At 44.9% G+C, this 14,290-nt stretch overlaps 2 protein-coding genes across 2 annotated transcripts; both read left to right on the top strand.

The window, feature by feature from the left end:
* The first annotated feature begins 207 nt into the window (after positions 1 to 207).
* On the top strand, positions 208 to 8,015 carry pou2af2 (POU class 2 homeobox associating factor 2). The gene is made up of 5 exons (XM_029518342.1): positions 208 to 433; positions 1,305 to 1,405; positions 5,966 to 6,005; positions 6,142 to 6,446; positions 6,724 to 8,015. The coding sequence occupies exons 1-5, from the start codon at positions 424 to 426 to the stop codon at positions 7,153 to 7,155; spliced, it is 888 nt and encodes a 295-aa protein (XP_029374202.1). The 5' UTR covers positions 208 to 423; the 3' UTR covers positions 7,156 to 8,015.
* Positions 8,016 to 9,379: 1,364 nt separating this feature from the next.
* On the top strand, positions 9,380 to 13,892 carry linc.pou2af1 (lnc RNA pou2af1). Its single transcript, XM_029518343.1, has 5 exons — positions 9,380 to 9,555; positions 11,285 to 11,382; positions 11,995 to 12,046; positions 12,443 to 12,768; positions 13,159 to 13,892. The coding sequence occupies exons 1-5, from the start codon at positions 9,549 to 9,551 to the stop codon at positions 13,465 to 13,467; spliced, it is 792 nt and encodes a 263-aa protein (XP_029374203.1). The 5' UTR covers positions 9,380 to 9,548; the 3' UTR covers positions 13,468 to 13,892.
* Positions 13,893 to 14,290: the final 398 nt, after the last annotated feature.

The raw sequence follows: 14,290 nt of genomic DNA, 5'->3' as shown, positions 1-14,290 counted from the left end.
TTTTTTAGTTTTGAGGGGAGGCATGCTGCTCCCCAGTGTCTCTGTGTCTGTCTCTCCTCCACACTCCCGATGCTTCAGCCCCCTAATCTTGACTGCAGATGCAAATAGTCTAAAAAACGTCTCTACCAAACATTTGCATTTAAACAAATAGATAAAGGTCATTTTGAAAAGCTGCCTCCTCATGACTGCAGAGTGAGGTGGCATGTTCTCTGTGTCCCTGCCCTCCTGAGAACGTGGTTAAAGCTCCCACCGTGGCACGACACACCACTCAGTATGGTGCTGCTCGCTGGGATTTAACTACTGTAGGCAAATACAGCAGAGGGACAACACAGAGGCCTGTGTGTGTGTGTGTGTGTGTGTGTGTGTGTTTATGTGTGCGTTTGTCTGCATGAGTGTGTGTGTGTCAGACTGCTCAACAGCATCATGGACACAGGTGAGAAACACTCCCTTAATACACACTCTCACTTCAATCGCTCTTCTATTTAGATTTCTGCAAAAATGTTTATTTCAAACCTGTTGGGTAGAATTTTTTAAATAAGAGCAAGAGAGGAAAAAATGTGGGAGCTTTTTTTGCACTTGTGCCAACATTTATCTGATGTTTGATGAGTGCTTATTAAATAAATATCTTCTTTTACTGCTGTTGATATTCAGCCAAGAATCTGCGCAGTTTAGTTCTAATGCCACAATAAATATATCAGCGTGGACAGAAGCGATACAAAATGGGCTTTAAATACAGTTTCTCTTGTAAGCGAATTATTAAAAGTTAAATGTGGTATTAATGTGGAAGATATTTGGATTTTTTCGGTCTCATATTTTGAAGAATCTCGCCGGTCCGAGCAGAGTCGGGGTCTTATCTAACAGAACCATTCAAAAAACTTGGATCTTTTACATAAAGTTTTTTGCATGCAATATCTGTTTGCATAATAAAGTTTGCATTTTCATTGAGTTTATTTCTGCTTCCCAGGAATGTCCCCAAATCACACCAGCTCAGCTTTCAGATTTGTGACATGAACATGAAAGATGATCTTGAATTTTTAATGCTTTTTAAAAATTCTTCATCACCTCCCGGCTCCGTACGAGCGTTTGAGAGTAAATTGCGTCTTTTTTGCTGTCCATTTGCATCGACCAAACCAAAGGCAATTTCCATGACATTTACACACCAATCCCAAAGAGTCATTCACCTATGTGCATAAAACTGTGAAACATTCAAATGAACACACATTTGTGGGAATGAATGAAAATTTGTATGAATTTGTGTTACTGTGTCAATCGTTCACCGAGCGCTAATTGTGTGTCGTGTCCAGAATATTCGAAGAGAGTGTACCAGGGCGTCCGAGTCAAGCACACCGTCAAGGACCTGCTGGCGGAGAAGAGGTCCAGGCAGACCCCCGGGCCCCGATACAGTGTGAGTGTCTCGTCTTTTGTCCCGCTTCATTTTTCACTCAAACCAAACACAACCAAACACACAACCACAGTTGACATTCTCTTAGAGCGCACAATTAAGAGGTTGCCTTTTACAAACCTCCTCTCCTTGTTTACATTTGGGCTTGCTTTGTGGCCCAACGATCTTCGGTCGATCCATTGGCCCCCCCCCGCCCCCAGCCGGCCCCGGCTCCCCTCCACTGCTCCCACAGCCAATCTATAAATACCTGAGGGCTGTGTGGAGGGAAACACAAAGAGCCAGCTCCCATCACGTCTTCACAAAAGAGCACTGACACAATGCTGGCGAATGGCTACGGTCATGATCTCCAAAAGAAGAAGAAAAAAACTAAATACTGCCGCGAGGTGAAGGCAGGACGGGGTGGGGGGGGTGGGGGGGGGGAGATGTAGAGAAAAGGGGGCATGTTTAGGAGGCTGCCTATGCAAAGTTTAATCCAGACACACCTGCCTGCTGGCATTGTCCTCCGCTCTGTGCAGGCCAAAGACAAGCCTGCTATTGTTGTCTCAGAAACACAACGTCAACACACAATCACGTCTGCATGCACGAGCAAGACCGGCTTTTCATTTCTACCTGAGCTGCCTGTCAAAAGGCTTTCACTGGACATGTTCATTGTTTCTGCGTCGACAAAAGGACAAAATACCATCAGACGATCAGTTTGTGTAGCAAAAGCATCACAGCGTGACAGTACAACTGAAGCAAAACAGCTGGTTCTGGTTTGGGCCCAGCTGATTGAGCAGGTTCGCCCCAGTAAGACGGTTCACACGCGCACTGAGCAGGTAAACAGGAAGCAGCTGCAGCGTTAAAATGCTGGATTTGATTAGACAGCAGAAGAGACGACAAGCTCAGCTGAACCAGTCGGAGATCGATGAAATCGGGTCCAGCTGTTTTTCCAGACGGACCCGATGGAGTTTAAATGTTCTCCCTGAGAGGTCCAGAACCAGAACCAGAATGGATGGCTGGAAGGATTGATCCGAGGCTCAGAAATGGAAGACGATGTTCACAGAGGAAACTCATCTAATTGGATCATATTTCCCATTTTGACGTGAAGGAACTCCAGCAGCTGCCTCTTTGTGTGACCGGAGCCAGCAGATCACTGTAGCTGCGTCCGACTGTCGTGAACGTGAACTTCATGTTCAGTCTGTGAGTGTTTGGGAGGAGCAGGAGGCTGCAGGGGTCAAAGGTCAAACTGAGAAAGAATTCAACCGTTAAAAATGTTGCATTTGAAAACATACGTATTTTAAAAAGTCAACAGAAAGTCAACAAAAATTGCTGCATTTAAGAAACGCTGTAAAAAACACACGAATAAGAAAAAGAGAAACTTGCAGGATGAATTTACTGAACTGAAGTCGAAGTTCGTAGATTAACGTCACATCGCTGACTGTTCGCTCACTCAGCCTGATAATGTGAACGTTAACTGCCACAGAGCAGCCATATTTTACTTTCACTGAAGTCTTCCTCTCTGATGAGTTTAGTCTTCTACACGACATGATGTTTATTTTTTAAATATGCTCCATTTAGAGGGAGGGAAGGGGTGAGGGGGGCGGGGCTACTGGGTGATTGACAGACTGTGCCACCCAGTCAGGATGGATAACAGAGCAGGTCAGAGGTCAAATCAAACAGAAACTTTCTCCGTCACAGCTGTCTTGTTCATTTAGGTGTTATGATGATGATGATGATGATGATGATGATGATGAAGAGGGCGGCAGGAATCAGTCAGATTGACTCTGGAACATGTCAGATGTCATGTCAGTCGCCGTTGCCATGGAAACGGCCACCAGTTCAGCATCTTTGACGTCGAATCGTCCCCCTTTTCAGATTTGTAGCTCACGCCATCTCGGCCCACAGTCAGCTCTCTTGCAGCAGAGCATGATGGGAAGTTCAGCGTGTCACCAGTCTTTTCAGCGCAGTGTTTACCTGTATGTTTATAAATGGCCCATTAGGCGCTAACTGAAACGCTGCAGCTCTTTTTGTTCGCTGCTACTGTTCTTTTATCAAAGAACATAAAGGGCCACAGAGGGAAGAACAAACTCTGACCACAGACCGAGTCCCGGCGTGTCGGGACAAAGCAGCCATCTTACATCATCCGGCTTCCTCAGCTTCTCTGCAGTGGGAACGTTGTGTGTTGAGGCGGACTGTCCAAACATGCTGCTGTTACATAAATGATGTGGGACCATGAGAACTGATCATGAGGAGCACCATCTGAACTTTAACGATTATATTCCCAGTTTAATCTCTCCAGATAAGTCTGTAATGTGTCACCCGTGACTTTAACTCCTGAGAAATTATTTGAATTTAAAATCAAGTGACGCAGAAGGAATGAAGCTTCTGTGTCATTTTATCCTGAACAGATTTGATGTTTCATAAAGATTATCTGTTTTTTTTTTTTTTTTGCTCATTTGTTTTTCGAACTGAGACAGACTGGCTCCAATGACAAGTGAATGCAGAAGAAGGAAATGGATCTTGTTTTTGTTTTTGTTTTTTGTTTTTTTCATTTATTATTTATTAATTCATTCATTCATTTTGTTTCTTCTTTTTTATTCTGGAAAAACTGGCAGTAAATGAATTTAGAACAAGAAGAGAAACTGGACTGAGGCCAAAGCTGCAGAGCTGGAGTTACAGTCTGTGTGTGGATGAAATAGGTGCGACTCTTTAACATTTGTGGAAATGTCAGAATGCAATGGAGTTTTTCTGTGAGATAAAAATAAAATGAAATAGATCCATCAACATCGCGCACAGACACACACAGACACACACAGACACACAGACACTGTCTGACTGCCTGAACTTGAGGGAGCTGATTTCCATACGCAGCCTTCAGAGATGCACTCAGCCATACCTGGGCCACATGAGGAAGTCTTGGTCCGGGCAAATCACATTCAAATTCTGCCCTCAAAATTTGCTTGTGCCCCAGCCAGCACGGCCTTAATATCAACTCTTTCATGCTAGCAATATGCAAACAAGGCCGTCCTACCAAACCATGCCTGTGTCTGTCTGCGCTCTCCTTTTAGAGCCGAAACAGACTGCGGCTCCAAAATACGAACAAACCCTTCTTCATAAAATGTGATAAAGGGAGGAGGCTCCGTTCCTGCTCCGTCTCAGACACGTCCATTCATTTCAAATTTGAATGCAGTTCCCAAGAAACTGAGTTTCTGCGGTCATAAATGAAGGAGTTGGAGCATTAACTGATGTGATACAGACACAATCTGACACAAACAGGACCTTTTCTCTGCCTCCTCCTGTTGGTGAGTCGTTAAGTCGTCAAGTGAATTTTTGTAGAAGAAGAAGAGAGGTTTTCACATCGAGGGAAGATCGGCGTCTCTGTTTCTGAAGTCTGACTCTGATGAGTTACTGTATTCTCTGAAGAGCAAACTGAGTGTGAACAAAAACACTCTGAAGGGACACGCCGTACGTTTGAGTGACGAGTGACCACGTGTGGTCATGATGTTCTCAAGTCAAGATGTTCTCTGAGCAGAAAAGGATTCTGGGTTTAATGTTTCACCTGCAGCCTGAAGGGGAAACTGTAAACTACGATTAGTCAAAGTGTTTCTTCTTCTGCATTTCTGTCCATTTTATTTTGACACACAGAATAACAGAAGGCTGTTCATCGCTCTTGTTGTGCTGTGTGTCTGTTTCGTCCAGCAATTTTTAAATAACTGGGTCAAAGGAAAAGTGAGCAGGATGGCAGCACTGATTTCAGCCAGGAGAGAATTCACTGATTTTCTTTCTCTCCTGCTGCATTAATAGCAATAGTCTACCCTGTTAATTTGAATTATACAAATTAGGAAAAAACTGTTATTTATTGTCAAAGGACACCACAAGGACATTCTGCCTCAGCTTCATGTACAAGTATAAAGATAAAGTCGTGAAGGTTGGAATTAAATGTGAAAACAAGGAGGAGACACAGGAGTTTACTGTTTGCGCGATTTATCCCAAAGAGTTTCATATTAAATGAGTAACCAAATAATTTGACTAATAGGAATTAAATATTTAAAGAATTCTTTAAAGTAGTTTTTTTTGCATCATTCTTGCTTTCATAAATTATCTTAATACCCCGTTAAACTTTTTATTTCATAATTAATTTATGAAATAAATGTGGATATTTTATAATGTTAATTATGATTTATCAGTCTGAAGGAGAAGCTTTTTTTTTTTTTAGAAACATGGATGTGAAAATAAAATGTTTAATTTTGCAAAAATTGATTTAATGGTTTGAAAAGATGCGGTCAGGGTTGAATATTTAAGAATTAATTTCCGGGTTCAGGTCCAACAACTGCGTTACTACGACAATTAGAAAAGTGAATAAAATGGAACATGAAATAATATTAATTTAATCTTAATCACCTGAGAAGAGAAAACACAAACATCATTAACAATAATATCTGCGATGCTGAAAAAAGTGTGAATTTTTGAAACGAATAAAACTGAAGTAGAATCCGGATCATTTTCTGAGTTTGTTAGCGTGAACGACGCCGTTTGGCTCCGCTGAGACCGTTTCTCACTTTCAGTCTTCTTTCTGTCCTGCAGGGAGGATCCACCACTCCGCCTTCCTTTGTCCAGATGTCAGGTGAGCAGCACCAGCTCTTCTCTGCTGCCACATAAATCAGTCGGCACCTTCTGGCCTCCGTCATTGTTGCTGTGTTTGGAAGATTTGTGTGTCTGCGCTGAAGATCAGACTGATTTATATCTGGCTGTCTCTTCAGGGTCTCATGTTCTGCCCAGCTACTACAGCATGAGGCGTCCCTTCATCTCCGACTCGGACTTCTGTCCGTCCACCAAGCAGTTCTCCCCTGACGTGTACTCCTCCCCCCTGGGGGGTAAACCTCTGGGCTGTGAGGCCTCCGCCATGACCAGCTACCCCTCCCTCATCGACAGCTACTACCCAGAAAGCTTTGGGGATTACCGCAGCACCGCCACCTTCTCCAGCTCCGGAGGATCCTTCCTGCCCTCCTCGGCCCTCTCCTCCCTGCTGCCCCCCTTCGGCGGAGAGTCCTCTCATCTGTTTCTGGTAGGACGGATTCAGACTTCCTGTCCCCCTTCATGTCTTCGTGTCCTCTCCAGGTTTCTAACTCTGATCTTTGTTTGAACAGGAAGAAAACGTGACAGAGCTTTTAGACCCAGTGCATGCTGGGAAATTCTCCAGCTTATTAACGTTCAGTTGTTTTGGTCTGTTTTGTGACTTTTTTGTAATTAGTGATGTAAATACAGAGAATATTACCTGGACGAATGCTGAAGAGGAGGAGGAGGATGGAGGAGTGACGATTGATCTTGTCTTTGTTCTTCAGAGGGACTCCTGGGAGCAGTCGGTCCCAGAGCCTGTGTCCCAGGTGGACGCCCTCTGTGCAGACAGCTTGGCGTCCGTCAGCGTCCCCCCCGCCATGCCCAGTCCAGAACCCCCAGGCAGCCCCTCCCAGTACCGGTCGGCCAGCCGCGGCTCCTCCATGGGCTCCGGCAGCCAGCCGTACACCCTGCACCCCCTGGAGGACGCCCACTACCACCCTTTGACCAGCAGCGGCTCCTACCCCGTCCCCCCCCCCTCCTTCCCCTGTCCCCCCTACATGAGCAGCTCCACCAGCGACCTGGTGTCCAAGATGGTGACGGAGGAGGCCGACAGCCACGCCGGCCTCGTGCCCCACGGGGAAGCTCAGGCCTCCTGGGCAAAGGAGGACGGGGGGGTGAACTCGTGGTCAGCGTACGAGATCAGGAGGCCCTACTGACCCGGGGCGGCCTGGGGGGGCACAAGGAGGGCTCACAGACACTTTAACCACAAACTCAAGGGAGGGAAAGTTCTGGGAGATGTTTTTTTTTTTGTGACATGCTGAAAGTGTCGAGGTTTCAGTAACACAACCTAGTCTGAGACGAAAACACTTTTTATTTCTAAAACCTCCAAAAAAATCAGAAAAACGAAAGTTACAACCAGTAAAATGTACAGTTTATATTTATTAAGGTGTTTGTGTGTGTAGATTCCAGAATAAAGGACACGGACATGAAGAAAAAGGTTTGAATGTTCACTTTTTTTTTTATCATGTGAACAAGAATCAGGAGAATTCCTCTTTTTAAAAGAGGTCAAATTGAATTGACTAAAATAAGAAAATTAAAGAAATGAAGTCTTTTGAGAATAATTCTCCATCTTTTAGCATCTTTGTGTTTATTATCATTAAAAACTCTCACTTCTTTTGTTTTGGGTTAATATATGTATGCACATTAAAATAAGCTCGTGTTGTTGCTGATTATTATTTTATTTCTATTAAGTTGATGAAAAATTGATGTTTTCTTGAATGTATTTATAAAACAAATCTGTGTGTTTTTAACTGTTGGAGATCAGATCTGTTCATCTTCACGCTTTCACTGTGTTTGAGTTTCATATTGTCTTTTTATTAATTTTTTTATATACATTCCAACATTTAATACATTTATTGTCATATTTACAGTAAAAACAGAAGTTCTTTCTCAGCCAACACCAAAACAGACAAAGGGTTAAAAAAATCTGAAATAAAAACATGAATCTATAACGCAACATTAAAATAACAGCACTAGTTGTTGAAAGTTTAGTGTGTGGCCAGATGTGACATTTATTTTGATTTGGGGAAGATTATTATTATTATTATTATTATTTTAAAGTGATTTCCTTCATTTAATCTGGAGCTCAGGCTGAGCTCAGTCAGTGTTCGGGCCCCGTGTGTGTGTTGAACACGGTCGGCCGGTCTCAGGCCGCCAGGTGGCGCCACTGCTCCGCCGAGCCGGAGGCCGCAGAGGAGCTCCAGGTGAGCCACGGAGGAGGAAACAGAGACACACAAACCTGAAACAAACACACTCCAACCGATGACCGCCCTGTTGATCATGTGGAGAACACAGACACAAAAACTAACACTGCAGAGAATAACAATGAACACACAATAACAACACAACCACCACAGGGAGATCTCAGAAATAACATCTGTCCACCTTCACACACTAAAAGTGCTGCAGATGTGTGTAGCTGCTTCATTAGGAAACATTTAAAAATGGAAAATTTAATTGTTTGAAATTTTCTGAAATTTCATCTAAATGAATCACTTTTCATGTTTCATCCATTTTATTCTAAAGAGTCAAACTTTGCAGCAGCATTTTCTCCAGGCTGGGGCGGCTGTAGTGTTGTTGTTGCTGCTGCTGCTGTTGTTGTGATGCAGAAAACCAACATAAAAATAAATCTTTTCTAAATAATGAACACACAAAAGTGTGTTTCAGTGTAACTGAGCTGTGGAGCAGCTGGGGAGACTTTGGGCTGAATCAGGGTGTTCTCTAAACATTAACACACATCTCCTCCACCTTCACCGGGAAAATGTTCACCACAGCAGAATTAAAGTGTGTTTGTGGGTGAGAAGAGGCCGAAGTCGTGCAGGGGGAGGCCGACAGCAGCCGGCTGGCCCCCCTGCAGCCTGCGGCAGCTCCCAGCTCCCAGCCGGAGCCTGCAGGAGGCCTGCAGAGCCAAAGATGGCTGCTGCCCTTTGCCACGCCCACTTCTCCCTCAATTTTCTGATTTTCTCTGAAAAAAAGCTTAAAAATCCATTTCAAAGAATTGCTGACATGAACTGGGACCTCCGGGAAAGTGCATCTGCAGATCTGAGCCGAATTGCGCAGATAGAAGTGGCTCATTGGAGCCTCTTGGAGCTGAAGTGCTTAATGAGGGGGTGTGAAGCCCTCATATGGCAAACGGGGGATAAAATTAATAAAAGTATGATTTCTTTTTGGTCAAAGTATAAAATACTACCATATTACATTAAAGTGGAGCTTTTATAATGTCCATGCGTGGTGATTTTTAATGAAAAATCGATAAAACTCTGTTGCCTCTGAATATTCAAATTGAAAGTAACGCGCAATCAAATCATTGTCAAATCATTGAGTTCTAGGGGTTTTAAATAGTAGGCATGGAGGGAGAAAATCTCAAACTAATATGTTCACAGCTATATTACGATATTATTGTATGCTCTGACCCTGCTGTGAGACATTTGTGTTGAGATTTTTTGTGAATTTTGCACAAATTTCGTTCTTGGCCATTTTGCTGAGGCAGAAAAGGACGTTGTGGAGTCCCTCAGGTCTTCTCCAGGAGCCTCTCCTCATCTCTGTCATCATGTCTGGTGAGTTTCATGTTGGATTTTCATCTGGAAATCGTTTTTTGCACCTTTTTCCTCCTGTTAGACAGAAAAGAGAAAAGAAAAGTAGGAAGTTTAGACAAATGTGGGAGCGAGGCAGAGCCACGTGTGGCTGGAGCAGGCTTTATGGCTTTAAACGGAGATCTCATCAGTTTTTTTGTTTTTTGGGAGGTTTATATGAAAAGAGTGAAGTTGAACTTGTTGGTGGATTAAAGCCACCTGCCTGCTGCTCTCCGTCCTGGATCAGCAGAGTCGCCTTTTCTCTCCATATCAAACTCTCCTTTCAGCTTCACTTACAGATTCACGAAAGGGTTCATATTTATGATCACTTCAGCGAACGCACGTTTAGACACGCAGGTGGTGATTTTCAAAGACATTTTTAGTAAAGTAATTACAGCTGGATCTGACATTTCAGCCGGGGTATCTGCTCCGCGTCGCTCTTTGCGTAACCGGACGTGGTGAGTGGGATGTGTCTGCCTGTGTGATTTTGGCCCACTATTTGCCACATTTAAGACAAATCATGAAGTAGCTTTTATGCTGTATGAATATTTATCAGAGGAGGTTTAGCTCGGTCTCTCATCAAATGGCCTTTTTCCAGGCAGCGCTTCACTTTTTACGCCTTCGTCTCCAAATTACGCGCAGCCTCCTTTAATCCAGTTTCAGCTCCAGGAATAAATCTGAGGCTGGTTCTGAAGTAAAAGAGCTTCGGGGTCTCTCCGATGCCGATCAGAGCTGAAGCTGCACACATTTGAATAAACTCATAAAGGGGGAAGCTGGAGTTTGAATGACAAACAGCGCGAAGTTGTCCTGAACTCAGAGACTCGAAGCTGAACATGGCGCTCAGACCCGCAAACAGCAGCTTGTTTGTTGTTGTGTGTCCGCGGAGACTCGGACACAAACTTCACGTGGAGCCGAATTTTGTTCACACAAACCGAAATTTCGACGCGTTTTCTAAAAAACAAACAAAAAAAAACGAATCTTTCGTGTTTTTGTGACCGATCGCTTCAACTTCATTTCGGATTTTGAATTTTTCACGCGGTCGCTCCGAGCTCGTTTTCTCCGACTTTAACTACCCCCCCCAAAAAAAAGTAACCCCCACATCGACCTGAGTTTTACACCTAAACATTCACTCCGTCAAATCTGCGTTTATGGTGATAAAAACAAACTTACTGTGGCGCATTTTGGCTCCACTTCCTTTGTTCCTGGTCGGACGGAGCACACACACACACACACAGCAGAGGAGGGCAGTGACTAGTGGGGGGGGGCAGCCCTGATCCGGAGAGCTGGGGGGCTCTCAGGTCCGGACAAGCTGCCGAAAACAGCCGGAGAGCCACAACCAGCCCCGCGACTGAAAACTAGTTTTTACGCATCAAACCGGAGACAGAAACACCACACAGAGAATTAATCATGTTTCCTTTATTAAAGCTGTTTTTGTGTGCCACCAAAGTTTTTCCACCTGAAAGGAAAAAAAAAGTCACATCGAAGAATTTATGGAGGAGGAAAGAATCCTCTGAAGGAGAAACTGCGAACAGAAATCAATTCTGATCAATGAGTTCATATTTTCATGTTAGAAGGTGGGAGGAGGGGGAGGGGCTTAGCAGAGGGGGCGGAGAGTAGGGCAGGTGTGTGTTGTGTTTTTGTGTTTTTGGGGGTCTGTTATTGTCTGCGGAGCTGAACTCTGTCAGGTAAATGACGACATGTTGCCTCCACGCAGGTAAGAAGGTTTATCAGGGCGTCCGCGTCAAGATCACCGTCAAAGAGATGCTGCAGAGGCGCAGAGCGCAGGAGGCCAACAGTGGGCAGCAGAAAACGGTGAGCCCCCTGAGCCCCATTACCCCTGAACCCTTTTACCCCTTTACCCCTGAGCCCCTGAACCCTTTTACCCCATTACCCCTGAACCCTTTTACCCCTTTACCCCTGAACCCTTTTACCCCTTTGCCCCTGAACCCTTTTACCCCTTTACCCCTGAGCCCCTGAACCCTTTTACCCCATTACTCCATTACCCCTGAACCCTTTTACCCCTTTACCCCTGAGCCCCTGAACCCTTTTACCCCATTACTCCATTACCCCTGAACCCTTTTACCCCATTACTCCATTACCCCTGAACCCTTTTACCCCATTACTCCATTACCCCTGAACCCTTTACCCCATTACTCCATTACCCCTGAACCCCTGAACCCCTCCCCACTTATCTTTACTGTCAGAAGCCAGAAGGAGAAACACACTCAGCACAGCGAATCGTTCACTGACAGACAAAGTGTTGAACGACACACACACACACACACACACACACACACACACACACACACACACACACACACCACGGTCATCAGGAAACGTGTCAGTGAAAGTCAGATGTTCTGATGTTCTGATGTTCTGGTGTTCTGGTGTTCTGATGAGATGATCTCCCTCCTCTTCCTCCAGATGTCTCAGGCCTGTTCGGAGCTTCAGGATCTCCGCGCGTCCACGTTGCCAAGTGAGTCCAGACTCCCATAAATCCGTTAAAGGTCCTGATCTTCAGAACCTGAACCTGCAGAGATCCAGATCAGGACCAGGGAGGAAAAACAATCAAACTCCCAACAGATAAATAAAAGTCAGATAATGAAAGTTCATCGGAGAGAGTTCAGGCGGTGAAACTCCTGCTCCTCCTTATAAACCGAGCCTCCTGGCTGTGACATCACTCAGAACTTATATTTAAATCTCCACAGTGGTATGGACCCCCGCACACACACACACTTTTATTTTGAAAAGCAGAGCTGCTACCCGGATGTCCAGGGGACTCTCAGCTGTGAAGGGGGCGTGGCCGCCTCGTTCACCTGCGGCTCGCGCTCCGGACGCTGATTTTGATTTGCCTTCTCTGATTGTTTCCCAGATTTCATCCCGTCGGTCCGCCACGTGCAGCCTCCTCCCGCCATCTCTCCGGTGGGCGCGCTCCAGATGCTCACCGGCGCCGCGTGCCAAGTTCCGGACGGCGCGTGCAGCTTCCCGGCGCACTGGGACGCGTTTAACGACAACCTGCAGCAGTTTGTGGACGTCGTGTTGCCCGGCAACTGCTACAGTGGCACCACCACCACCGACAACAACAACAACAACAACAACAACAACAACAGCTTCAGCTGCTCCCTGCCCCCCCCTCCTGCCCTCCCGCTGTCCTGGTGCCACGCTGTGTCCTCTGATGCGGATTATTATGGAGCTGTGGTAGGTGTCTGTTCAGTCTGCAGCCCCGGAGGGCTTCAAACCATCTCACACAGTTTTTATTTTTTATTTTCAGGATGTTGAGTTTCTCAGGCCATGATGATCTGGGAGGTTTGGAGACAGAAGAGTTTTTATTTTTTATTTTCAGGATGTTGAGTTTCTCAGGCCATGATGATCTGGGAGGTTTGGAGACAGACAAGCCAGAGCTTGTTTTCAGCATCACTGCTGATTTACGTGCCCTTCAGTTACATTCAGAGTCCTTTTTGTTTTTCTGGTTTGATTTTAGAAACCTGCAGAAGTCACGCAGACACGGAGGAGCTTTAATGGAGACAGTTTTTCTGATTCACGCTGTACAATAATGATCATAAAGTGAAATGTTGTGTCCTCCTTCAGGCTCCCTGCTCGTCTCCAGAGTCCCTGAAGCTGGACCCCAACAGCTACTCCCCACAGGACTCCTTCTCCTCCTCCTCCTCCTCCTCCTGCTACAACTCCCCCACCCGGATGGAGTCCGGCTTCCCCGGCTTCGTCCCGGAGCACCACCCGTACTGCTCCCTCCAGGACTGTTACTGTTGGCCCGGCCAGCCGGAGAGCCTCCCTGCCCCCGAATACACGCCTTACTACGGCGCCACAGACTTTCCCTACGGCTGCCCGGAGGAGGAGAGCTACTTTAAGAGCTCCGAGATGTGCTACAACACACTATGATGAGATCTGTTGTGTCCTCATAAGATAAGACAGACTTTATTTATCCCACCTTAGTGGGAAGTTCAACGTTACAGCAGCAACCACAGGTATAAAAAAAACAAAAAACAAATAAAAGGAGTAGAAGTGCTAGAAAAAATATAAAAACAATATAAAGTGACAGTGAGAAAAAAAACAGAAAAAGTCAATGTAATTAGTCCGGAGCAGATTTAATGACCTTCAGTCTGCTGCTGAAGGAGCTGCATGAAAATACGATTGTCTCAGTGTGCTTTGATGGAGTGAACATGGTGAATGCTGAATGGATGGAGATGCTGATATTTTTCTACTGATTACTGTTTGTTTTTATTTTTACCTTTTTTTTACTATGTAGATTTATTTTCTTACACATAACTTGTGGCCGTATGAAATAAAATAGAATAAAATGGTGAGGTTGTGTGTGTTTATGTTGGAGCTGGTGGGGGGGGGGGGGCGTCCTGAGGACAGATTAGAACAGGAGCAGCTTCTGAAATAATCTGACGAGCTGCTGAACTTGTTTAAACTTGAACGGCAGATAATTTGACTGAAAGCTTCTTGATCTCTTGACATGAAATGTTTGAAGGAACATTTAATGAGCCCGGCTTAGTTCAGCTTCTGGGATCTGTTCCTTCAGCCACCTCAAGGTCAACGTGTGTTTGTGTTTATTTTAGCACGTTGTCTGATACTGCAGTTGTTTAAAATGATTCTGAGAAAAACAGGTTGATATGTAATCAAAAAGGAAGATGTTAAAATGAGATAAAACAGAAAATATTCAGATTAAAAGGGATTTAACATAAAAAAACAGTAAAAT

The sequence above is a fragment of the Echeneis naucrates genome, chromosome 13 (assembly GCF_900963305.1).
Source record: "Echeneis naucrates chromosome 13, fEcheNa1.1, whole genome shotgun sequence".
NCBI classification, from domain to species: Eukaryota; Metazoa; Chordata; class Actinopteri; order Carangiformes; family Echeneidae; genus Echeneis; species Echeneis naucrates.
This window is presented reverse-complemented; position numbering and strand designations above follow the sequence as displayed.